At 36.6% G+C, this 26,523-nt stretch overlaps 6 protein-coding genes across 7 annotated transcripts; 1 reads left to right on the top strand and 5 right to left on the bottom strand.

The window, feature by feature from the left end:
- Positions 1–647: 647 nt before the first annotated feature.
- Positions 648–5,727, bottom strand: LOC6647813 (ubiquitin thioesterase trabid). Of its 2 annotated transcripts, none has more exons than XM_015177290.3 (9): positions 5,663–5,727; positions 4,674–4,911; positions 4,003–4,603; positions 3,743–3,944; positions 2,855–3,581; positions 2,544–2,788; positions 2,267–2,478; positions 1,846–1,994; positions 648–1,763 (listed from the first exon to the last, which is right to left on the bottom strand). In XM_015177290.3, the coding sequence occupies exons 2-9, from the start codon at positions 4,799–4,801 to the stop codon at positions 1,685–1,687; spliced, it is 2,343 nt and encodes a 780-aa protein (XP_015032776.1). In that variant the 5' UTR covers positions 4,802–4,911; positions 5,663–5,727; the 3' UTR covers positions 648–1,684. The 2 variants fall into 2 exon arrangements, with proteins under 2 accessions (XP_015032776.1, XP_002070663.1); XM_002070627.4 differs by lacking the exon at positions 5,663–5,727 and adding an exon at positions 5,089–5,189.
- A 2,619-nt stretch (positions 5,728–8,346) lies between these two features.
- LOC6647814 (ecdysteroid-regulated 16 kDa protein) lies at positions 8,347–9,933 on the top strand. The gene is made up of 3 exons (XM_002070628.4): positions 8,347–8,448; positions 9,064–9,171; positions 9,246–9,933. Exons 2-3 carry the CDS (start codon positions 9,084–9,086, stop codon positions 9,638–9,640), a joined length of 483 nt encoding a protein of 160 aa, XP_002070664.1. The 5' UTR covers positions 8,347–8,448; positions 9,064–9,083; the 3' UTR covers positions 9,641–9,933.
- A 135-nt stretch (positions 9,934–10,068) lies between these two features.
- LOC6647815 (neuropeptide CCHamide-1) lies at positions 10,069–14,102 on the bottom strand. Its single transcript, XM_002070629.4, has 4 exons — positions 14,023–14,102; positions 10,975–11,010; positions 10,829–10,875; positions 10,069–10,705 (listed from the first exon to the last, which is right to left on the bottom strand). Exons 1-4 carry the CDS (start codon positions 14,084–14,086, stop codon positions 10,295–10,297), a joined length of 558 nt encoding a protein of 185 aa, XP_002070665.2. The 5' UTR covers positions 14,087–14,102; the 3' UTR covers positions 10,069–10,294.
- Positions 14,103–14,631: 529 nt separating this feature from the next.
- LOC6647816 (10 kDa heat shock protein, mitochondrial) lies at positions 14,632–15,423 on the bottom strand. The gene is made up of 2 exons (XM_002070630.4): positions 15,395–15,423; positions 14,632–15,323 (listed from the first exon to the last, which is right to left on the bottom strand). The coding sequence occupies exon 2, from the start codon at positions 15,293–15,295 to the stop codon at positions 14,987–14,989; it is 309 nt and encodes a 102-aa protein (XP_002070666.1). The 5' UTR covers positions 15,296–15,323; positions 15,395–15,423; the 3' UTR covers positions 14,632–14,986.
- A 3,169-nt stretch (positions 15,424–18,592) lies between these two features.
- On the bottom strand, positions 18,593–20,809 carry LOC6647817 (pyrokinin-1 receptor). Its single transcript, XM_002070631.3, has 4 exons — positions 19,521–20,809; positions 19,097–19,314; positions 18,872–19,033; positions 18,593–18,786 (listed from the first exon to the last, which is right to left on the bottom strand). Exons 1-4 carry the CDS (start codon positions 20,392–20,394, stop codon positions 18,700–18,702), a joined length of 1,341 nt encoding a protein of 446 aa, XP_002070667.2. The 5' UTR covers positions 20,395–20,809; the 3' UTR covers positions 18,593–18,699.
- A 1,740-nt stretch (positions 20,810–22,549) lies between these two features.
- LOC6647818 (dynein regulatory complex subunit 6) lies at positions 22,550–26,278 on the bottom strand. The gene is made up of 2 exons (XM_002070632.4): positions 25,827–26,278; positions 22,550–25,266 (listed from the first exon to the last, which is right to left on the bottom strand). Exons 1-2 carry the CDS (start codon positions 25,911–25,913, stop codon positions 23,428–23,430), a joined length of 1,926 nt encoding a protein of 641 aa, XP_002070668.3. The 5' UTR covers positions 25,914–26,278; the 3' UTR covers positions 22,550–23,427.
- Positions 26,279–26,523: the final 245 nt, after the last annotated feature.

The following is a 26,523-nucleotide window of genomic DNA, read 5'->3' as shown; positions in this document are numbered from 1 at the left end:
AAAACATATGTTTGACATGTTGTCATGTCTGTCCAACATGCAACAAAAGAGCGTAGTTCATGCAAAAGAGTCCCTAACTTCGAACAAAAGAGTAAAAATCGTGAAAAATAGTACCAACATCAGGTAAAGGAGTCAGACTCCGACCATCAGTCGAGCAAAAGAGTCAGACTCCGACAAAGGAGTCGAACATGCAACAAAAGAGTCGACCAAAAGAGAACGACAAGAGATAGAAAGAGCAAAATATAGCAGTGTTGAAATCCAACAAGCGCTCTCTGGTACGCGAACTTCTGTTAACATTTAACAGCATCATTTGCGAGTTTCGATATACATTTGGCGCTATTTACCGATTTTTCAAATTCATGTTGATGAATTACCAATTGGACAATTATGTAGATTAACAAAAGTATTTTATAAATTATATTAAATGAGTATCATTGCTCTTTCGAGTTTAATGGGATTGTACACGATAATGGACTGTTAGGAGGACAGTTTTTTTATGAAGTAAAGATACAAATGAAACCTTTTTTTGACAGATTCTTCACCTCAAAATCTTTTATTTCAATAAGTGTTTTTTTTTTATTTGTTTTTTGTTTTTGTTTTTCAATGCGTTTTGCGTGTACATTTGCACAGTAAGCTTTCTTAAGATATAATATATAATAATTTGTAATAACATTACTAACAAAAAGGTATAATGAGATAAAATTCCATTTATAATACAGTTAGAATAAAATTCATAATATTAGTGGCCCTTTGTTCAACTTTTGGAACCATAGGATTTCTATATAAGTCACATACATATGCATACCAATATACTAACTAATTAGTATATAATGTACATACAATTGTATAAATATACGTGTGTATGTGTATGGTTGTGTATGTACGCATAGTGTGTATGTGTGTGTATAATGATTCTCATAATAATTCCAAAAAAGTGTTTTAAAAACTATCAATAAACATTTCAATGACGCTTATATGTATATATATGTATAACTTTTAACTTCACCCACACATTTGTATTGTGTTGTTTTCTTTTTTCACTTGTTTAAAATTTAATAGTACATCGAGATTTAGAATAATTTAAACGTACATAGTTATACATAAGGATTGGTATTTCTTTTTTATATATCAACATAGTACAAAACTACACATTAATTACGATGTGTAGTCTGTGTGTGTGTGTGGGTTTAACTCGATTCTCAATTTCGCATAGCGGTCGACTGGCGGCCCTTGATCATTGACTCAATGGATTGTTCTGTTTGTTTGTATTTTTTCTTTCTTACTATGTGTATGCGTTTTGTAATTATATCTAACAGTATATGCTGATTTCCCTTTGTTCTTTTCTAAATGGTTCTGCAATGCCATAATAATTTTGACTAAAATCAACGAATGTTGAATGTTGGAAACGGATATGATTTACGGTAGCTATTAATGTATTTTCGTAACTTCTTTCTTGGCATCGAACTGTTCCTTTCAATTTAATTAGAGTTTAAGATTGCCTCTATACTTTCTATATACATATATAATTGAATATACGTTGTCTCTATATAGGTTTCATTAGCTAACTGCAAGTGTATCGGTTTTTGTTTTCTTTTAACTAAGCGAAATTCAACTATGAGCTCTGTGGGTGTGTGTGTGTGTGTTTGTGATGTGGTGTAGTGTTGGTGGACGTGTGATGCTAACTTTACTCCTCATCCGAGTCACCGTCACTGGAATAATGGGTTATCTGCGGTCGGCGGACAAACGGAGCAGTTATGACTTGCCTATAGGAAAGAAGGAAAATATGTATGGACGGATCAATACAATATTGTGAAAAGAGACATTCCACAAACAAGTTAAACTCACGCAATACGCCTATAATGATTTAGCCACTCCTCCAGCATTTGTGCTACCAGGAGTGGACGTTTGCCAAGTTTTTGTTGCGCCACCAACAAATTGCCATCTGTTACACAAACGTCTAGCCATTGACGCATTATCGACTCCTCGTTGCCCACCTAAAATGCAGCCATGAATGGAAATAAGTAACGATTAGTACGTATGTATGTTTGTAAAAATAATAATTGAATAACTGATAGCAGTGGACATAATTGAATTTTAATGGACTGGCAATGACATGCCTTTTTTTCAAATTTATAAATAATTGCAAATCTACTCAGACATATGTATGTATGTGAGGTCTACAAGTTAATTATGAATTGTAGCTATGAATTTTTCGGTATTTTTATAGTAATAAAACTAATCATTTATAACTGAAAGTCAAACTCACCTCCGATTGCGTAAGAAAATGAATAGGTAAGAGTTTTAACTCGCAGTCCATTAGTGGCAGATAGGTCATATCCTCGGCATCATCACGTCGGCCATCTATGCGCGAAAAGGGCTCCATTGGCACTAGAGCGCTAAAATGTCCCCGTGTATACCCTAAAGCGATGGGGGATTTGGTGCAAAAGTTTTGATCCCAAAATAAAGGTAGATAGACGCCTGAAAATGTATTATGCATATGGTTAGTAATTAGTTCATAAAAACGAGAGAACAAAGAGACTTACCCTCAAACCGGGCATAGCCAATATCTTCACCACGAAAGCTTTTTACATATTTTACTCCGTAAACAATAATAGGACGTCGAAGGATGTGGGCCAGCGCAAAGATGTGTAATTGCTCCAGTGATGAGCCCGGTTGACTGGCTAATGATAAAAGAGTGCTCCAGTCTTCCTCCCATTGTGAATCCTCGAGCGTAAAATGAAGCATTGATGCTTGTAGCATTTCATACTCTTTCCAACGTGTAAAGAACCTAGAATAATGGAATAAAATAAATAATTATATGCTCCTTAAATGTATGGCAGAACTTTTCACTTACACATGACCACACTGATGCAAAGTGTCGGCCAGAGCACGCCTTAAAATATTGTCACGATCGAAAACACCCCAGGTGGCCTGCATGGCCGAATCCAGAAGGCAATCTCCAGCACTACGATTCCACAGCACCAATAAACGAGAGCTCAGACGAGCTGTTATCTCCAGTGACCAATTAAGAGCTGGCGGCGGTGACTCTAACTGCTTTTGGGCATCACGATCCAGTAGCTCATCATAGAGTTGGTCTTGAATTTGTATAGGCAGCTCCTCGATTTCGGCGGGCAGGGCGAATGTGGCATGCTTTTGGACATAATGGCATGCCAAGCCAGTCTTGCGCAGGCGAAGTGTATTGGCAAAGTGACGGCGTATGTCCGCAGCTAAATCAGGTGCCACATATGACGGGACACGTTTAATGCCCGGACCAGAGCCCGAAATCTGAGCCAACAGCATGGGCAGCATCTCTTCACGATGAAAACGTATGGCCAGATGGATTAACGTGTGCCCCACATCAAAGGCCGAATTTCGATTGAGGGCAGCAATTTCAGTGCTTGTCAACGAACGGGCCGGATTGCCACCGCACGATAGATAAGCCTCCACGGCGCTATAATTGTTATCCACAACGCCCAGACAAGCGTTTAACCACTGCCAATCGACCTTTTGTCTAATCTGACGTTGGCGACGCTCTTGGCGCTCCTGCAGCGTATCACAGTTGTTGATGGTTTCCGAAGAACCTTGAAGTAAAGGAGGAAATTATTATTAAATTGTCTTGCCTCCCTAAAAATCGATATAATGAAACCACTACGCACTAACAATTAGACCTTTTCTACTACCTTTAAATAATCGATACAATCGTAACACTTTCTTCAATTATATATGTATGTATGTATCTTACCTAGTTGGTAAATGTGCTTCTTATTAAACGAATTGTTGACGCTAACTGTGTCATTTGTATTTTGTTGCTGTTCATCTTCGATTAGGCTAGCACCACCGGCATGTAAATCGATTTGCGAACCAGATCCACCGCTATCTCGTTCCTTCGTTTTACCACACATGGAACACTTGAGGCTTTTGGGCCAGTTTTCATAGGTGCAGGACTACAAAGAAATCTTAATGTATTACGAAAAGACTTGGGGGTTACATCTGGACACTTACATTACAGGCCCATTTGGCCACAAAGCAATGTTTTTGCTGCAGCGAGACGGACGTTGAGGATTCCCGCTGCTGCTGTTGTTGTTGTTGTGATTGTTGATGCTGATTGAGAGAGTTGGTATTGGCCAGATTGTTGAGATGCGTTGAATCGTCAACGCTTGGACTTGGACTTAAGCGATTGGAGGCTGTGGCACCACCTCCTCCGCTAATCAGTTGAAGATGCTGCTGTCGGCCATCGGTTGCGTCAATTGATCGGCGGCAGCCAAGATCCGTATCCGATCCACTAATGCGCAGCGCTTGCAATGCTTGTCCAGCTACACTAACGCTGCCATCCTCCTTATCCGCTTCATTATCATTATCCAGTTCTATGGCTGCTCCGCCACGTTTGGTATAACATTGTACACACCGCAAACTGCGAGGCCAATTCAGATAAGTGCATACCCTGCAGGCCCATTTCTCCCCATCGATAGTAAGATTGGTCTGTCGCGCCTGGGATTGAGCATAGCATGTGGATGTGGGTTCAACGGCGGCCAGACCAGCTGCCGCCTCTTCTGAGTTGTAGTTGTTGCTGCTGTTGATATCCTGTTGCGATGATGGACTGAGCCTACAAGAGGGAGAGTCACAAATTACATTTTGTCCTCGTTCAATTTCAATGTCAAGGACGGTGGCCTTACCGAAATATATCCTCGTTAAGCAATGGTTTGGAGGCCTGGCACATGGTGCATTTTAGTGAGGATGGATAATTCTCATAGGTGCATATTTCACATTTCCATTTTAGAGCTTCGTCTTTGGTATCGCTCATCTTTTGCCCAGAACTAGCCACAGCCAGAGCGATACTCGGTTACCTTAACCTTCCTTCCTTCCTTCAGGCTTACTTTCCTCTACCTCCCTGTTCTAGCCAATCAATAGAATCTAATAGAAGATATAAAAATGGGATTTAAAAAATTTCTCATTTAATTTTTTGTAGTACATCGACTAAATAGATAAAAAACTGGCCTTGACCCTGTCTACACACACACACATATATATATACACACACACAAAGACACACTATATATGTATGTATATACTGATGAACTTCTATCTTACTGTGTCGTCACAGATAGCCTTCGGGAGGCCTGATTCTAGGTTGTTTATACTGTTCTACATACTCTTAGGGTATGTATGTGTATATCAGACAAATGATTTTCTTATTGGAACTCATTTTTTATTATTATTTCGATTGGGTAGTACGACCCAAGTACCTGTCGCAACAGACACACATACACCAAAAAATGCAAGGCCTTCTTTTTCCAATTTACAATTCGATACGAATTTGATTTGTTATGTATGTACATGAATGTATATATGTATATGCATGTATATATAACACTGTCACAATCACATTGAGGCCAACAGAGAGAAGAGAAAAAAAGAGACCCAACCTGGTGACATCCACGGGCAGCCGTGTAATTGCAATTGTGTGAAATATTGGCAGGGCAAAGATAACCTAGTATTAGTGCATGACAAACAAAATAACAACAATTACAATTACAAAACAAAGACGAACGAAAAAGGGTAAAAAAAACTTTCACTTGCTTTACTCAAAACTATTTCAGTTCAAAATCTTTTCATTCCCGTATTGAACATTCACACACACATATATTCAGACGTTCTTTTGTACCTATATACTGAACCAAGTTGCAAAATATTTAGTTTGTCAGGATGTAAAGAACAAACAAAATAACAACAATTACAATTACAAAACAAAGGCGAGCAAAAAGAAAAGACGTCCGAAAAGCTAGTGTTGCCAAAGTCACTGAATCAACATCAGTGCTGATCAGCGCTGAAAGGTCTGAAAATGTAATTTTCTGACGTCATTAATCCAATGTGCTCATAGTCCACCGAGTGAAAATCCAACGATTATATATGTAAAATCATTATTTTTGACTATTCAAAAGACTAATGCTATCCTATACCGTATTCTTAATTTTGTCGTTAATCTACGGCCAATAATTTTTGGATAGCCACCAAGTTAGGTTATCTTCTGTCGGTCAACCATGATTTTTGCCCCTATTTTGAAGATTACCGTTAATTCTGATTAGTGGCGGGTCCAAAGGGCGACTTTTTCGGCGTAAATAATTAAGTTGAAAAAATTTATTCCTTATAAAGACAAAATGTATGTTTACGGATTTGTTTAGTTACATAGAGAAAGAACAAAAAAGGGAAACATATGCCAGAGTAAAACTGAATTGAACTAGTTCCAAAAAAAATAATTATCACCAACTAAGTATAGTGTTGAGAAGAATTTTTAGTTTCCACGATTTTCGAAGCATCTGGCAGCACCACATAAGTAGCAGAGTTTAAATTTGAAAAGCAGCCAAAAATATAATTCATTTCCAGCCCCTGTCAAGCATTGTGTCATTGAAATAAAAAAAGTATAATAAATTAATTGAACCGCAATATCTTTCTATTTATGTAAGTTCACATTTCTTTTACATTTTTGTTATTTTACCTAATTACTTGAATCAGGAAATACTTCCGAGACAAATGTAGTGCGTATCTTGTAGGTGCTTATATGGAATGTTTAGATTTTAAAAGTTATAATTTCCGATACACGCCAACAAAGGCGCGATGATAACTGAGCTTGCTTTTAGATTTCGCACCAAAAATCTTACTTCTCAAATTCTCTTCCCCCTTTCCCCTTTTTTTTAAAACTCATTTCGTATGCCAGGTAGTGCGTTAATAAAAAGCAACAAACAGAATCATCAACAAACTTAAACTTTTCGATACATATACACCAGTTTTTTTGTTTGCTTTTCGTGTGTGTACGCATTTACTATAGCACTCCCACACACTAATCGGGTCGTCGCCTCAGCAAACAACAAAAAGCCGGAAATTTTCAATTCTGTTTGTAATGCAATACAACAGCAACAAGTAAATAATATTGTGTAAAGTTGTAAAAGCGAGACAAATCCATGAAACCGGCTGATCCACTGCCACAACAGGTTGTTTAAACAACAGATATCAATCGACAAATTTTTCCAAGTTTTCAGTTGAATTTTCAACGTTGCATTCAGCAGGCAGATCGATTCCAGTGATACTCATTCATATGTAAAGAAAAGTTTGTTTTTTCAGCCACTTTACCTTTCATTTGGATTAGTATTGTTATTCATTACGATGCTTTTGTTCTCTTGGCCAACTTTCTAAAAATGTTAATGTAGAGTGATAAAAGTAGGAAAGGGGCTTGAGGCCTGCATCAATTTAAAAATTAACTGCGTCATCGTTTAGTTCGTATTTTTGATCAACTACTCAATTGAAATCGAATTTTAAGTAGTTTAAACTGCATACGAATATTTAGGATTTTTAACTAATGTTATTTATATTTCTCAAATCTAAGTTCTTTAATTTTGCATTTATTTGTTTTGGTTCCCATCAATAGATTAACTTTTTGATATCATATGTATTTTTATGCAGATAATATCGAATTTTTGTATATGCCACATATATTATCAAATCTTTGTTAATCTCAAAAATTTAAAAGGAATAGGCACAATTTGCATTATGTGAAGGGTGCAGAAAAGTTTAAAAAATTATTTAAAAATCATCATAATATATTTATAAAGTTTTACCGGAACCTGTGTTATGATATTTGATATGATAAACTATTCGACAGTAATGTAAGTATACATATACTTCTTGAATGCTATAAAAGTTTATCTACAACTTGACTTAAAATTAGTCTTCATTCAAGGAGTACAAATAAATTGCTTAAACCAAATCCAGAGTTGGTTCATTTCGATTGTAGATCGTAGAAACATAGTCCAATTTTTTCCAAGTGTAAGAAACAAAAAAATGTTGTGTATGTATAAACAATCGTTTATTTGTTCGATTATATTTGCAATTTGAGTGCAATTTGCATTTCAAGCATGCTAACAAACGAGACAAATAACGATAATGATAATAAGTACTAATGACAATCAACAAGTTTTGACATCTATAAAACAATCACATATTGCTGACTCGATCCATTTGTCTTTGTCTAGAAATATCAAACTTAATTTCTAGATACTCTGAATAAAGATGCCAGTCATAAGATACCTTTAACTAAGGCACACTTTCAAGAATGAAATTGAATTACATCTTTTAAGCTTTAGGTTTTGAAAAGGAAAACTTTACTCTAAACAAAACTGGACAGCGGCAATTAAGTGTCTGTACTATGAGTGATGCCAGGCATGTCAAGTAGGCAAAGAAAAACTGCCACAGAACGACGCTGGCTTCCAATTGGAATCGTGAGTCAGGCCGAGAGTGATCGCTCTCAACGATCTTTATACTATAAACATATATATGCCGTGTCCGATACGAAGTTGGCTTAGTTGTTGTTCATAAGCCGCGCCTGAAGCACCACGTGAATACGCGCTCTGTAAAGTTTGCATACGGAAATTTTAAATTAATTGTGTCTGAAAATTGGTAAATAATTTAATTAGTGTCAGGCAACGTTTTTACTGCAAGTTTACTTTCATTAAAAACAATCTGATGCTTATAATGAAAAATTAATCAAAAGTTTTATCACAAAATCTCGAAAGGTTTCTAATAGTCTTAAAGTGAAAATATAACCAAAAGTTTATAATTTCAAGCAGTACAAGATGGAAATATAAATTACTTACAATATTACAATACAAGCATTAAAGAAAAAGAGGAAAAAATCAAGCTAAAAATCATATTATAAAGAATTAAATTGATTTAGTTAAAAAACTTTGTTTAAGTAGTCAAAAAAGACTTGAAAAAGGTAACAAAAAAGTAACTCAATGAAATTAAAAATGACTTGTTGAATTTGTTTTGCAGATTTGCATCTCTTATTGTGTATATAATTATTTAGTCTCAGTTTCGCTGATTTTTAAGTCAAGGTCGATCTTTCATCTCTACAAAAACATCTTGCTAGACCGGTTTTAGATATTTCGTTGCGATGGCAAGCTTTTTAGGCTGGCCCAATGTAGTTAGCCAGCAATTAGCAACCTGTTGTTAAATCTATTTGATTTATCTCACTCACTCCCTCCCTTCCTCTATTCCTACCTTTTTCAATAGCCAACTTTGTAGCTGCCAAAATGAAGCTCAATTCAGTGCTATTGTTGATCTGTGCCACATCTGTGCTGGGATATACAAATGCCACTGATGTCAGGCCCTGTCCAAAGTGTAAGTGTCGGATAGTTGAAATAAAGATACAATATAAGCTAATAGATTGCATCCTACTGATGTACCTTTTATAGCCAAAGCCAAGGCATTGCAAGCAGGTGATGTAACCATCTCGAATTGCCCAAAAAGCAAATGCATTCTCAAACGGAATACAGAGGCCAGCATTATGATGAAATTGAAGCCAGATCGTGATTTTCAAGAACTAAATTCCGATATACAGGGCATTATATTGGATGTACCATTGCCATTCCCTGGATATTATGGTACCAGCGCTTGTCCACATATCTACGATGAATCCGGCGAGAATAAAGTGGGCTGCCCATTGAAAGCTGGACAAACATATCTCTATAAGAATAGTTTCAAAATTTTGCCCGTTTATCCCACTGTCAGTCTAGAGATACATTGGGGTCTGGGTGATAAGGAGGGCGATGTAGGCTGTTTCCAAATTCCAGCAAAAATCAAGGCCTAAAATTCTAAAGGATTTCATAAGATTCTATTTTTATTTAAGCTTTAAAAATCGTATATGTATTGTATATATTGTATGTACTATATATATATATATATATATATGCATATAGGGTTTAATTAAGAGCATACTAAGTTAAGAATTGGGCAAAAAATCGTGACAATATTGCGACATCCAGCCAGTGACGCAATATTGAAGGATTCAAAGTTCAAAGATGAGAGATAAAAATTGTGTTTAATTGTAAGTGTAAATGTAAATGTATATAATAAATAAACAACCAACATTTAAAACTTTAATTTTACATTTAATTTGATTAGCTTATACAATTAATAGGTATATATATGCATATCTGGGACACAGACTTTGACTCGGACAACTGGCGTGCTTTAATGTTTGTTTTTACATATTTTTAATTTAGTTTTAATCTTTGCCGTTTTTTTTTTTGTATTTTTTGTTGCCTTTGTTTTTTTTTTAGCTGCTCTATTGATGCCTTTCAGCATGCAACGAATGGGGCGAGTTCAAATCGTTCTATTTGTGGAATAAATATCTTTTAATTGTTGTAGTTGTTGTTGTTGTTATTTTGCATTATGTTATCAATTTGGCATATCATTGTGTGTGTGTGTGTGTGTGTGTGCATGCATGCATTTGTTTGTGCATTTACTTTGTGCTAAGTTCATAGAGCGGTTGTTGTTGTTCTGCCTGTTCGGCAAGTAACAAAGCTTGCTGCAATTTACGCCAACTTTCAGCTGCCATATTGGAGGCATCGTATTGTCCCCGTCCATCGACACCTTGGCCACGTTGTTGTTCTTGTTGTTGTTGCTGATGCTTGAAACGATGCAAACGCATTAGTTGTGTCCATTTGCGATTCCGATTACGTTCCCTTTCTTGAATGTCTGCTGCTGTCTCGCTGTGTGGAGTACCTAAGGCTGTTTCGGATAGGGGTAAATTGTTGTTGCTGTTGTTATTGCTGTTGTCGTCATCATCGTCTTCCACATTGTTGTTGTTGTTGCTGTTGGCATTGTTATAGAGTTGCTCGGCCATAGAGTCAATGGCATAGGATATAGGTGACTGCAAAGTTGAGAATTTATATAAAAATAAAAAAAAAAAACATTAAATGACAACTCATATAACCTTTGAAAACCCTTCTTTTGACCTCTTTTGAATGATGTAAATTTGAAATTATTCACCCACCTGTTTGACTGTAAGAACTGTTTTGCCACCTGAGCGTTTGCCATGGGCTATAAAACACATAAAAAGAAGACCAAATTTAGCAAATAGACAATTGGCTTGTGCAACAGAAAAAAAATTTCTGAGATAAACGAAATCAAGTTGCTTACCTCCCCAACAAGAATGGCCGTATTCCAAGCAGGAGCCTGAAAGTATGCAAAATTTTTCTCAATTTAAAATAAATCATCATCAGTGAGGCCCAACAGGATCCAAGTAGAAGAAAAGAAATGAAAGTCTTAAGCTATTGTGGGAAAAGTTGTGCGCTAAACACACATCATGCTGAGCCGTGGAAGGAAAAAAAGAGGATACTTTGCGTAGGCTGTTTGGTTTCTTGCCTGCGTATTCCAAGTGTTACACGGCAAGGAAGACGAAACAAAGTTGCAGCATCTACTTAGGTTTATTATTCGCGTTGCGTCATGAGTCACGACCCATGATAAATGCGTCCATTACAAGCCACGTATGATAGGATAATAACAGGGCGGATGAGTAATGCACTGCAAAAGAGAAGCACTCGGAGGGCATCTGCCATAAGGTTTGAGTGCGTAGTTAATGTTGCTCTTGTGCAACGTCCTTGATGCATTGTGTGCTGCCCGAAAAGCTAATCACACAAATGGACGAGCAGCACATCTTCATCAGTTGTTGCATCAGTTGCCCGACAGCCAACAAAAGAAGTGTCAAAATGCAGCTGGGACTGGATTTGAATACGAAAATAACACACTTACATACAGACATGTGTACCTGATGGCGCAACTAGAAGAGAAAACGGCGCCAGGCAACAATAGACAATAGCAACAAGTTCCCTGACACAGGTGGTGTGGGTTGTGTATATGGGTTTGGGTCTGGTTCTTAGTATAGCTTTGGCTATGTTGTTTGCATAAGCCCAGATAAATTCATATACCTATATAAATGCCAGGCCAGACTAACCGCTAACCTCTATCACGCCCTATTTTGCTGTTACTACCCTGCTGTTGCTGCTGCTGCTGATGTCCATATATCAAACATGTAATCATTTGTCAATTACTTAAGCCATGGATTAATTGTTGCCGTGCACCCACAACCCACAAGCCGTCACCCACTCACACACTTGTTGACAGGCCAGTCGGCATCACTTTGAGGCCATCAAAGATAGCGTCACAACAATTGGACGGATCGCATCGAAGGGCTGTCATTAAGTAAAGTCCATTCTTAAGCGCCTAATTATCGTGACCAGCCACTTTAATGCCTTTCGCCCGACCTCGGCTGGCGTCCACCGACTTGGCCAGCATTTGCCGTTTAGGGTCAATTTCAATGTTTATGGCTAGGCAAAAGATGCTCGACAAACTTAAAAGTGTTACGCCATTTGTTCAGGTAAAGTATATAGTACACAAACATACATTAAATTGACTTTTAATGGCATTTTGTTTTTACCTCTTTGCTTTAGCCTCTTTTTTATTGTGGCAAACCTGAAGTGTAAGTAAGCTATTAAGGTTGAAGATTCTAAAGTCGGTTCACTTTATTGCAGGGGATTCACCAAATGTTAATTATTTTATTAGCAATATCTTGCATACTTTTGATAATTTTATATTCCTGGAAAGTTTTGACGTGACAACATAGAAATAAAAACTAAAAAAGAGTATGAGTATGTATTCTAAATTATATGTAATTCAACTGTTAGTAAATATTTGGCTATCGAATTGGCTACTGTTGATTATATAAAGTTTAAATAATATATTGCTTCGAGAGCTCACAATAGGGTTCTGGTGTCACTTTATCAGTTCTAGAATGATTAAAGAATTTCTCGAATCAACTTGGTTCATTTAAAAGTTTAAATCAAATATTTAGCAATTTTTTGAGCAGGAGGAAAGAATTTTAACATTCCAAGTTTATGATATATCGCTTAAATATAGATTTAAAAGAAAAATCATTTATAACAATGGATTGACATTAACTATGCATTTCTGTTTGGTATTTTAATTTACTCTTCTTTTGTTTATTTATGAGAAATAGAACAAGACAAATCTAAAATGTAAAATGGGTGAAATATGCTCATCAAAGTATGCAATCGCTTGCCAATGAATTTATTTCAGTACGAAAAAAACTAACAAAGGAAATTCTGCAAATTTTTCAGTTGTTTTAGAAAACAAATTATTTGATTGCATTTTGCATTTTTTAGGAAAAAATTTACTCTCAATGCACAGCTCTACAATCCTACGCAAAACCATTCCCATTAAATCACAGAAATAGTTTTAGAAAACGCATTTTATTAGAAATTTATATCAGCTTGTCGGGTTCAGGTAATACCCATAGCAAGGCAATTGCTCATTCTGATGTTGATTAATTTGAATATGACTCAATGACTTCTAATATTCAATATTAAATATCAACCTGAACCTAACCCAATCAATCTTTGCGACGCATTGTTGATAAGCCAAGTTCATATGTATTTTTCAAAGCGTTAGCCGCTCTAATAATGATTGCCGTCACAATTTGAATTTGTTGTGTTGTTGTCTGGCCGTAACTGGAACACTCGCTGGCAATGAATCGTTGTGGTATGCCTATCTCGGACCCAGCCACCCACAAGTGCAATGGTCGCCTGCAGAGGTCCGTGGAGCGCACAGCTTGACAAAATTCACACGTTTTTGTTTCGCCGTGTCACGAATGCTAGCGAATGCTAGGTATTGGCCCTGTGTTTCGTTATTTGGTACGCAATTTGGATTAATTTACGACAGCAATTAAAAACGCCGAGGCATTTCATTTAGACCCTTGCCTGCTAGCCAGCCAGCTAGTCAGCCAGCCTGTCCCAGTATGAATGCAATGACTATCAGCCTAACGAAATTAAGTAACAACACAGATGAAAATGGGCAACAGGAAAATGTGCATAAAACTGGTGAAACTGATAATGCGGATTAGCCGGTTTTTTCACTCAATATATGTTAATCAGTTAGATTTGGATAGTTGGTATTTATGATACTATTGATGGATATATTGAAGCGGGGAAATTCTCAGAAGCTCATTGAATGATTAAATATTTTTTTGATGACGAAGCATACAGGAAGTTAAGTCTAGGCAATGATTAGCCAAAAAGTATGCTATATTTTTTGATCCATTTCAACTGGTAAGTAAAATTAACTATTTAAATTTAATTCTTTTTTTTTGCTTTTTGTATTGTATAATTTTACCTGCCGCTGCTGCAATTAGGGCCACAAGCACCAAAATAGTCCAACTGAACTTAATGTACCACATTTTGACACTAACAATATTGTTTCTTTATTTTAATTGGAACTTTGATTAAAATGTCAAATGAATTTTTTTATTTATGTAGATTTTTTTTTAAATTCTTTTAATATTCACTTTATAGTTTTATGTTTGCTCTTGTATGATTTGGAAACTTTATTTCAAACTTTTGCTGCTAACACTCTTTTCGAAATTGCCAACAAAATGTGGGAGACCAACGGCTTTTATAGCCGGAAAAGGCCCGCAGAATGAATGGAACTTACCAAAAGATAACGGACAACCGATACGAATGCCAAACACGAAGAATGTTACGATGTTTTAGCCACGAAGCGAATGCCACCAATGAACGTAGAGCGAGAAGGTCCAACCAAGCAACAGGCAACAGTGGGCAGAAAGTGTGGCAGTTGGAAGGGAGAGTGTGTGTGTGGGTGTGGCAAGTGGGCAAAGGCCAAAGAAAATGAAAGAGCAAAAGCCCACGCACCAAACCATTTCCTTGTCTTGAAGGATTAACTTTTAATTGCAGGTAAATATGGAGAAAGAAAAAACGCTTTGGATTTGGATTTTTGTTTTGCCATTGGTATATAAAAGCGCATCTTAACAAATGTTTATTGTCCTTACAAAATTGCAAATGTTTTGCCAATTGTGTATGTGTAAAATGTGTAAATTAGTGTATTACAATTTGTGAATGTAAGTGTGTGTTAGCTACCAAATAAATATTTAATTTCGAACGCATGTCGCATGTGTGTGGTCGTCCTCCCGCATGTGTGTGGTCGTCCTCCCGCAACAAGGATATTAACTAGTGTAATATTAGTGTATTTAGCGTGTTAAAGTCTTGTCAAAGTAATCTGAGCCCCATTGTAAGTGCACGATTGTGTGTGTTTGATTTGTGTTAGATTTGTGTCAAGTTGATTATTCCAGCTTAGCTAGAATATCGCTCTCGCGAAAGAGTACATATTCGCGTTTATCATCCATGTCGACCTTGGTTCCGCCATATTTGGGCAACAGGACACGATCTCCTTCCTTGACGCCAACGCTCAAGTGTCCAGCTCCACCTGGATTACGAGCCCCGGGACCGACAGCAACGACAATGCCCTGCATCTCCTTGGGCACCGACTCCTCGGGAAGCAGGATTCCACCAGCTGTTGTAGTCTTCACCTCTGCACGTTGAATCAAGATGCGATCCAACATTGGTATGACACGTTTAATAGCGCTAGCCATGGTCTCGTTTGACAAACCGTCCTTCTTCCTTCAATTGGAAAGGGTTAAAATGTCCTTGTACTAAATCAAAAGGAAATGATTTTCTATTCTTTAACTTACCTTGAAACTTTTTTTTTATATATTTTATTTTTATATTTTTTTTTTATATTTTTTTTTATATATTTTTTTTCACTTATAAATGTTTTTTACTTAATTTGTTCCGAACTGTTTGGACTCTAAGTGAACACTGAATTTTATAGGAATCGGCAGTTGGTATATTGACTTTCTCAGTCAATTCGAATGACATCCCGGCTACTATGTTTAAAATTTTGTTTCCAAATACCCTGTATAAAAGTTTGGTTGGGCATTACAAGCAGACAGGTATTTAAATCAATGTTGCCAGTGAAATGAATATTGTTAAAGAAACATAAATTTATGTGTTATAGGTTAATACAGCCAGTAAAAGCCAAAGGCCTTCGCAGCCAGCGCTTTTAACATAAGTTAGGATTAATTTAAGACATAACTATCTTAAATATGAATAAATACAAATGCTTTATAGGGTATATAACAGTCGTGACATCGTAAACGAAATCGAACAATACATAATTGTCAAAGCCAACTAAGTTGAAATCGTTTTTTTGAAAGAAAAGCCTACTAAGTTAAAATCTTTTAGCAAAGCCTGCTAAGTTTAAAACTCTCTTATTTTATTTGCTATTTTGGTTCACCCTAGAAATATTGTGTTTATCTGCGTCAAAAGTTAGTCGTGCATTAAAAGTGTGAACTACTGTTAATATGCGCATGTGTGTGTGAGTGTGTATGCGTGTGACGGTGCGTATACGTAATGCTTCCTATTATGGTCAGTCCGCAAATAGCCCACGCTCAAGTCATAGCCACCTGTTGGCAGTTTTTCTAACTAAATAAGCTGATGTGGTTTGTTGTTGTGGTTGCCATTCAGTCTGTGAGGTTTTCCTTCATCTGGGTGTGTGTGTGTGTTTGTGGGGGCGTGTAAGTGCGTTTGTGTACGTGTGACTAAACTTCTAGCATTTAATGCTGTCAGGAATTTTGTTTTGGTTTTACTCTCTTTCTCTCTTTTCTCCATTCTCTACGTGTTGTTTTTGCCCGTTTCTGTTTTTCTCTTTTTCCCACAATTCGCTCATAAATCAAAAACTTCATAATTTCTACGTCATTTTGCGGGTGTGTAGGTCATTTCCTCTTGCTCCTCTGCCTGATTTTTCTTTCCCTTTCATTTCTTTTTTTTTTATATTTTGCAATATTAGTCTATTGGCTTTACGTGACGTTCATGGACTTTTTCACTTTTGCTTTTTGCCTGTTTGCTTGTGTTTTTTTTTTGTTCTTTTTGTTTCTTTATTGCCCGCTGCGCTTTGGACTTTCACACATATCAAATTGACGCATTTGTGAGTCGCAGATGTGCCATAAAATGTGAGACTTGGTCCTAGTTAGTTGGTTGCAAAACCCAAGTAAACTCTCTTTAATACTGTCCCTGCACTTACAAATATATGCATAAAGCTACCATTGCATTTGCACAATAGCTAAAAAACCATTTTGCAGTTCTTTTCCATTTGCCTGATTGCATTTTCATAACAAATTTCGCTGAGGATTATTAATACGCCATGTTGTCTGTACTGCATTTACATAGATATGACCTTGAGCATTTCTCACATAATTTTCTCTGCATGGGCGTAGGATAGAGTGTCCTTCTCCTAGAGGACATACATATTATGCGTTTTTATTTGTTGTTAGTCCATTGGTGTATTGAAGCCCTTGGAATACAAATGCTTACTTTGTGTGCAACACTTTTCTCACCTCAAATAAATCTTTATTTATTTACTTTCAATTATAGATAAAGTATTAATAATAGAGCTTAACAAAATAATAAGAGTACTATCTATACAATTTTAAATGTTTATTTTAAAATTGTATGAAAACAAATATTAAGTAGCTTGGCTTATGTAAGATATAAGAGATCTAAGAAACTTTCCACTGGTTGTTCTGAGTCTAGAATGTTTTGGCCAAAGGAATTATTTTCAAAATAATAATAATAAATGCTGCTAAAGACAACATAACTTTATCAGGCTTAAGTAATATAGGTAAAAGTTGATTGATTAATTATTTTTAATACAATATTAGCAAAGATATTCTATTAATCGATATAAACGAAACACTAGCGAGAACAAAATATGCTAAACTATAAATAAATTAAAAGGCTGATAAACTTAGTCAGATTTTGGCCAACCGAAGATGATCATTAAGAATATCCTGTAGTACCCTATGTCTACGTCCATGTTTTAGTAGTCATTATAATTCAATCGTCTAGATGACAAACCCTCTAAAATCGATAATAGACAAACATTGTTTTGTTTTTGTTGAAGGAATCCTCACAAATTTTCATTGAGTAAGTGGCTTTGGTTTCACATATAAGCGAACATCAAAGGGCAAAACTTGTTTAGCAAATAATAATTTCTCGCTTCAAATAATCGTTTGAAGTATCTATAGATACATATATGTATATGCCCTTGATATTGTGCAGTATTAAATTGGGCCTTGACTTTAAAGTTGTTTCGGTAAGAGGCCCATTAAATGTCTCGCATACGTGACACAAACAAACCAATTAAATTCAAGCGAAATCTGATCAAATCAAACTAAGTAATTTAACAGATACTTTAAATAAATTGTAGAGGATTCTATGAGAAAAGACTATTTACATATTTATTCTAAAGTAAGAAATGACAAGTTTTTCTTTGCAGTAGTTTTAGATCCACCCAAAATGTAATTTACAAATTTATAACATTTAGTTTTATTTATTATAACAATATACTGAGGAGCTATGTAAATATATGTTTCATTTGCTATGACAAGTATTTGGAATAGGAAAGTTTTGTTTTAGTTTATTTGAGACTAGAAGAAATGCTGCAGAATCTTGTTTTCTTTTACCATAAAAGTTAATCAATCAAAAAGATCGCTTGTTAACTAACTAAGCTTGTAGACTAGCTTTAGTTTACTCTTAACATAATTTTCATATTATAACTTAGTAGAGAGTAGTGTTTGCATATACATAGATAAATAATGAAAAATTTTTAATTATAATTAACTCTTTATTGCAAACAAAACTTGCACAACAATAATCAATATTAACACAAATAAAAAGTGTTAACTAAAACTTGTACTAAATGCCTTTGGTAGAAAGAACAACAATAATAATAAGAACATCGAATACATAGTATAATAGACTAAACGATATTATAATAAATTAGCATTAGGAAGCATGTGGAGCTCTCGAATTGAATACAAATTGCGGCAAGTGATAAATATATCTATATAGGTATATTAACCATTGGGTCCATTGTGAAGCAAGGAAAATCCCAACAACTATAATTAGTATTACTATTAATATTAGTATTCGTTTTTTAGTCACTTTGTGCATTGATGATTGCAAATTGTGAAACAAGTTGTGCCTTTCCTTGTGGCAAGCGATCATTGTTCAGAGAAGTTGTCTGTGTTTGGGGTGGAGGAGGAGGAGATAACATTTAATGCATATTAAGATACAAATCTATGATCTAAACGTTAGAATTGACCAACCTGTATTAGAGGAGGTTTCGCCTGATCGGCTGAGTCACTTGTTGAGATGCGTTGCGTTTGTGTGGACGAGTTTGGAGTTGTGGTGCGTTGCAATCGTCGCGATTCGAACTGGCGTCGTGAATTTAACGATCCTTTCGATGGTTTTTTGCCCAACAGAACAGACTGTAAAGTGGACAAGTAGAAAATGATAATAAGCTTAAAAGAACTAAGTCTCTAATGATTTACCTTGAAGGCCTCACGAAACTTATTGCTCATTAGATTGTACAGCAATGGATTAATGCATGTGGATAGATAATAGAGCACTCCCGATATATAAGTCATCACCGTGTAAAGGAACTTATGTTCCTCTTGACTTTCGGCTCCTCGTTCTGGTGCATAAATGGCAATCAACCTTTGGGCATGAAATGGAGCCCAGCACAAAAAGAAACACACAACGACGGCAACTGTTTGGGTTAGGGGAAAGGAGAGCAAGAGATAAATTGTTTCATTTCATTTGGCTTTCGCTTTTTGGCCATCATAAATGTCATACACAATAATTTTTGGCTAGCTGATTAAATATATGTACTTTATGATGATTGCTGGCATATGGCCAGAAGATTTACCGCGCTTAGCAGCTGTCACAATTTTACATAATGACTAGACCGCTTACCCAGCATCCTTAGAACCCGGCGTGTCCCATAGTGATTTAGTCGACCACGCACTGAGCTCAGTTGGTGTCCTGTTCCAGCTACTCCTCCTCCTCCTCCTCCAGTTCCCGCATAGCGATATAAAATTGTATCACTATGAATATTCTTCAACGGCTGATGACTACGACGATCGAAAGATCTTACTGATCCCTCCGCCTCGTTACCAATTGAACTGGCTCGATATAAATGCAGACCAATTAGCATATATAATACCAGAATTATGGACATGGGTGCAAAAAAGAAGATAAACGTTGACAGTTGAAAGGAATGTTGGACTATGACACGAACCACCACACATTTGTCGACTCCCGCATAGCTGATGATGCCAAATTGAGCTGCCTGTGGAATGGCTGTGAGTATGGCCAGCACCCAGATCAATATAATGATTCGTATGGCTCGGCTTAATTTGCTCATGGCCTGACCCAAGAACGGATGGCAAATGGCTACATAGCGTTCCACAGTAAACGCTGTAATCGTTAATACTGTGGCATTTGCCGATGTCTCCGCCAGCAATCCGCGTCCAATGCAAAAGTATTCGCCAAAAATATACGGATATTGGGACCAAATGAACCACACCTCTTGAGGAACTCCCGATAGAAGTAGCATAAAATCCGATATTGCCAACGAGAAGAGATAATAATTTGTAGCCGTGTGCATTGAGCGATTCTTTTTGATGACAATGCAAGTGCTAATGTTGCCCACAACGCCAGTGAAAAATATTAGTCCATAGATCACAGTGACTGGTATGACTATGTTCAGGGAATCGCGTTGTGGTCCCAGCAGAGCAGTGACATTGGCATGGAGCAAGTCCTCGTCCTCGTACATGGACACGGACATTATGCCCTAGCCACAATCAGTCCCTCCTTCTCTCTCTTTCTGAAACTTTTCCTTTATTTTAATGGTTTTGCGTTATGCAAAATTTCCACTAGGTTTGATAATATTCCGTTTGTTTTGTCTCCCTCTCGATGCTAATTATAATAATTTAATGTCGCGACCAGCAACAACAAAAAACAACATCAGATGGTGGTGACTTCCAGACTCGAATCGTCTCTGGACTGGCACGCAATCAATCCGAAAGTTACCGGCAAGGTTAAGCCCGGATACGGACGCGATTTGCGGTTACATTAGCCAAGCGGGGGCATTCACTCGATATTAACCGGCTCGCGGCATATATATTCAGAGAGCTATCATGGTCAGGAATTCGTTAATTCAATTCACTAACAATTCTCACACTAATGACAAATCCCCGTCTTCGTCTCTAGGGCTACAACTAAAACGAACCGCACTCCAGCGCGCTCAAAACTTATCTGATAAGCAGCAACGACATTTCATTCAGATTTGTATCTAGAAACAAGCAACGACGCTTCGCAGTTTTTCCACTTCTGTCTCTGCCAGTCAGACACACATGCACAATAAGGTGCGCGTAATAAATGTAAATTGAATTACATTTACATCAAATTAGTTGTGAAATGTGATGTAATTTGAAATTGTCTTTGATAGGTAAAAAAAAAAAAGAAAAGGTTTTGAATTAAACCAATTGCTTCCAATTATCCTTTTAATTAAAGATGGAATTGGGATTGATACTCTTTTTTAGGTGTCCTTTGTAAATGAATATAATTGTTATGATGATACTTTGGGCTTCTCCGGCATCTCATACTTCTAGTCAGAGGAAAATATGATTTATAACTCCATCCATCTAACTCTACTTCTAACTATCCTAATCAAATATATGTATGTCAAGTCTTGTATTTTGTGTAAATAAAAAAGAGTTTCCCAAAATTGATTTGATTATCGACCTGGATCAGCTATCAACGAGTAGATGATAGCTTTTCATTATGATGAAGGCAATTAAGATTAGTCTTGAGTATTTTCTACATTTCGTGCAGGTTACATACTGTGTGCGTTTTTTTCTTGTGTCGCCTGTGCGGTTATGCGGTTGGGTTTTTGGGCACTATATTTCATACATAGAATATGTGTTGCCAACAAAAACAAAACCCCATAGCAAAAAGTGACAAAAAAGTTTTGCCCCATGCGTTCTGTCAGTTTCATGGCTCCTCAGTTCCATGCTGACGACGAGTGACATTTGCTATACAGCCCCCGTAATATTTTCATTCATTTATTTTATTCGTTTAGCACGATACTAAGTGAAGCAAAACCTGGCCCCCCCCTCATCTTACAGGCATCCAACCTCTTCCATCGATGGGTGTCAAAGTGCGTGCGTTGCCTTTGGAATCGGCGCTAGAGAGATGGACAAATGGTGCGGGGCTCTAGTGGAGACTACGGTACATGGTTTAATTGGTTTTCCCCCGAAGCTTTTTCCCAAGCAACATAACAGTTCATATTCAAAAGTAAGCTTTAAAAAAGCTCTTACTAGAGCACGTCAACAAAAAGACAGAGGCTAAAAACTAAGGAATATGAAAACTACTAAAGTTGTTTAACGGGTTTCTTAGTATATCTCCCTACAGTTTTTTTTTGAAACAGTTATATAAACCAAAAAATTTCGAAAAAATACATATATTACATCCAATTAATCTATCTAAACTAACTTTTAAAATATAGTAGTTCCTTCTACTTTATAATAAAACTGAACCAAGAACTTTATTATATTTATTTTAAGTAATTTTGCCAAGTCGTCAAAAGTAAAATATTTAAAGGTTTTTTATCCTCGAGACGTGAGATCTAAGCAGATTACAGCATCTTGTAGGAAAATATATAGTTCTTTAAAAAGAAAGGGGAATATGAATAGATATTCTCAATATTTACTTTAAAAATCACAACATATGAGATTTCTCTTCCTGGATTTTGTAAAATCTTCAGAAGTGTTTTTTTCAACATACGAGTTCAATTAAATAATTTATTATACATAATGTTTTTTAAATCGGTCTGCCTTTTATCCTTTAAACCCAGAAAATATTCTCTTTCAAATGAAATTTGAAGAAAAATTTGACATTAACATAGTTGAAAAATTTTATTTAGCCATTTTGCATACATTTAAAAGAATTTCTGAAGATGCTCAGCAATCAGTAAAGCCATTTATATCATACTTTTTTAAAACATTCATCACTCGATATTTTCAATATGAATTAATCATATTTCTTAAACTACTAACACATTAAATAATTAGCATGAAACCATTTGCCTTGAAAATGGCAAACGATTGCTGTGAATATTTGTCAAGAGTCCTTTTGCTTTGACACGAAATCGAATATTAGGTAAACTGATGTATACCTTGAACACTTATTTAGACGACATTGCCTTAAAAAGTTACATTGATCTAAGCTCTTGGAGTTATTAAGTAAAGTCTTAATTATTATTCGTTATCAGGACATAAGTATGCTTCTTATGCCATGACAAGTGTAAGCCAAAGGAAATTTTTACATACATATTCGACATTTAAGAAATCACTTATAAACTAAAGCTTATTAATTTGTTAATTAATGCTTTTTATTTCCTTCTCATTGGAAATGTTATTTTGCATTTATTGAAGAGGTATGGTTGTACTTCGTTTGCTATTTGGCATTCGCTAATTGTAAGAAGACTTTTGTCCTTAAGATAATAAATTATTATTAGTAATTTTATATATGTACATATAAATCTATGATTTCACCCTTCAAAGTCATGTCACATGTTTGAATTGTACAGCGATAGTAATGCAATTGCCATTATATTTACATTTAAAATCAAGTATTTTCAGGAATTGCAACTTATTCCGATTTTGCAGGAGTATTTATTATGAATAATGAACGCTTGGCTTCATTTTATTGCACCGAGTCCTACTTTTAATTTCCTCTCTTCCTACATTTTTTACACCACAATTTCAATAATTTCTGTCTCGTCATCGTCACTCTGTCAGTGGATATACCTCTCCTGCTATAGCAGAACCTGCTTTAATTGTGGACGATGATGTTCAAGAATTCGTTGGGCTACCTCGTGGTCCACACCATCAATGGAACATGCAATAAGTTCAGTCAAATTATGTCCATGTCGGACAATATGATGTATAGATTGAAGAGTCAGTTTCATACAGTTGCTTATGTTCAGACAACGTAAACGTTTTAAATTTCGCATAAAATGACGCACTGTATCATCATCGATCAGAACGCAACTGGAAAGACAGAGGGACTCTAGTGAAGGGCAATTATGGCTAATGGCCTGAATACCTTCAGGCTGAAAACGACAGTATCCCACCGATAGACTACGTAATTCGGGTAAATGTAGAGCTTCTATCAGAGCTCGATCTGTCAAATTGCGGCATCCCCGTAAGTTCAATTCACGCAATCCTCGTAACCTTTTGATTCCATAAGGTTTGTCGCCATATCCTAGTAAAGCCAAGTCAGTGATTTTCACACAATAATCGATATTGAGATCCTTTAGGCCTGTCTGATACTGGCATATTGCAGCCATAGTCTTATCGGTGACGGTTTGACGGCAGTTTTCTAGACTAAGACGTCGCAGATTGGGTAGTCGTTCCAGAATTGTGCACATGGATGGTTCATCAATAAAACACACCTCTTCCAGGCGCAGCTCTTGCAGTGTGCTATTCATTTTGTAGGCCAAACCCTCAACTAGACACAATCCGGTCAGTTCTCGACAGTATCCCATGGTTAGGGCTTGCAGTTTGCCGCTTAGCTGCCGCAGAGCAGGAATACAACTGGCATTCAACTGAACGCAGAACATAAGATCCAATTTCCGCATAGTATTTGTCCATTTGCCGGCAACGTACAGTAGCAACTCATTGGTAAGTGACAGCATCCCAGTTAAATCTAGCTGCCGAAGCGGAGCCTCAGCCGGAATGGATCTAATAATGGCATCGAGCAGAACGAAATGACAATTCCCAGAGAGTTTCAGGGTTTGTAGTTTGCTCATTCTCTCAAAGGCATTTGTCCATTTATATGTATCGATGCCCGGTGAGCAACTAAAGAATATATCCACATATTCCAGCGAATTAGCATGATCGTACAGCACTTGAGCCAGGGCCATTTCATTGTTTCGCCTGTACTCAAATTGTAAATGACGCAATTGTATTTTGTTCTCTGAACGACTTAGTTGCTGTAGCATTTGCAATTTCATTGACGAGTCCATACTAACGCCATCACATTCGAACCCCATCAAATGGACAAACTGCTTTAAATCTATCCCATCCACTGGCTGTAGATGATTGTCATCCAACAAGCTGGTGGTGGCAATTGTCAGCATCTTGAGATTCGGCATCTTCCCATCCAGATCACGAAACACTGGTGCATGGCACACCTGCAGATGTGTCACCTGCGATCCAACAAGCTTCAGAAAATGCTCCAATTGATCACACTGACGTAAATTGCGTAGCTCCATTCTCTCAAAACTTAGATATGAACATCCCTGCTCCACATACTCCTTGATGTCCAACAAATTGTGACTGCTGACAATCACCTTCGATTTAGATCGGAAACATCGTCGATTCACCAGATCACGACATCGCCCATTAACCATACGCAACTGTTGCAGATCATTGTATGACAAATAGGACATAATCTCGAGCCACATATCATTGGGCAACTGTTCGATATGTGGACCCTTTTCTTGTTTATTCCATTCGTTATGCTCCATTAGACTTAAGGGTGAAGATGGCGTTGATGATAACGGAGACGGAGTTAAGGTTAAGGGTGATGGAGTTTTCGATACTGGCAAGGAAAGTATCTTTGTCACCTTAACCTTCATGTTTGTGTTGGTCTGAAAGAAGAGAAACAGCCAAATGTTAATAATTTCAAGTTACAAATTCATGATTAATTTTGTCTTATTAAAGACGCAAATATTGAACCAAAACCATCAAATTTCAAATTTATTCAGTGGTTGTTTTGAAAATGTCCAACTAAATGGATACATTTTTAGAAAAAATAACTTGAGAAACTATTCTACCGTGACTACCAACTGTCAGAGGCAATGGCTGAATATGGTAATCAACTTGGCTACTTCTGAAGCAGTGGCGTAGAGAGAGAGAGAGGAACGAACCCTCTTATCCCGAGCTTTCAAACAGACATGCATGTATCCCTCGGATCCGAATATATATGTATGTATTTCCAAGTTCTGATAACAATCATGCCTTGCACTTGTCCAAATGGACTGTGACTGTTGCCAGGCACCACTTTGTTGCCAAGGACCCATACAGATGCAGTTTTGTTTGTGTTCTTGTTGTTTGTATGCGGTTTTTTCTTATTTAATCCTGCATCCAGTTTTCTTTTTCCAGCCTCCTGGAACTGAGTTAATTTTTTTTAATGCTTTTTTACACATACCTGAGTGCAACTGCAACTCAGCCTATTAAAGAGGGTCCTTTCTCGTCTTTGGCTTGGTTTTCCACTTGTTGTTAAATTATTACCCATGCAAGTGTCTAAGTGTTTGGCATTGAGCAAATGAAGAAATTTATTCTATTTTTATTTTCCAACAATACAACGCAATAACAGAGATTTTCTCTTTTCTCTTGGGTTTTCCACAATTTGTTTTTGATGTGGTTTGTCTTTCGCAAGACTCGTTGGTTTCAATTGCTTTCGATTGGTTTAGTTTAACACTCTTTCTCGATTGGCACTTGTTCGATTTGGCTTTTTTAACTAAATTATATTTTATTTAAATCTTCTATTTTATTTGACAGCAACTTGCTGTGTTGTTGTTGTCTCTAGAGAAGTTGAAAATGTAATAAATGTTTCAGTGTCAATTTCAGACTCGGAATGAAAACAAACCACTCTGAGTGAGCGCACAGCTGTGTATCTAATAATGAAATCCATTTGGTCAGCGGCAGATACATTTGTCGGTATTAATGTTGTTAGATAATTTTCAACACGCATGCTCTCACCAGCAGAAGGGCTCGGCTCTCTCTCTCTCTTTCCCTCTAGCAAAAGGGCACTCTCTCTCCTCCCCCGCTCACAGCATACTTCACTCGCTCTCCCTCTCTCAGTTCAGTTTGTTTATGTTTTGTGCTGTTTGACCTACTTACGA

This window comes from Drosophila willistoni, chromosome 3R (assembly GCF_018902025.1).
Source record: "Drosophila willistoni isolate 14030-0811.24 chromosome 3R, UCI_dwil_1.1, whole genome shotgun sequence".
Lineage (NCBI taxonomy): Eukaryota > Metazoa > Arthropoda > Insecta > Diptera > Drosophilidae > Drosophila > Drosophila willistoni.
The sequence above is the reverse complement of the archived record's forward strand: the minus strand, read 5'-3'. Positions and strand labels throughout refer to the sequence as shown.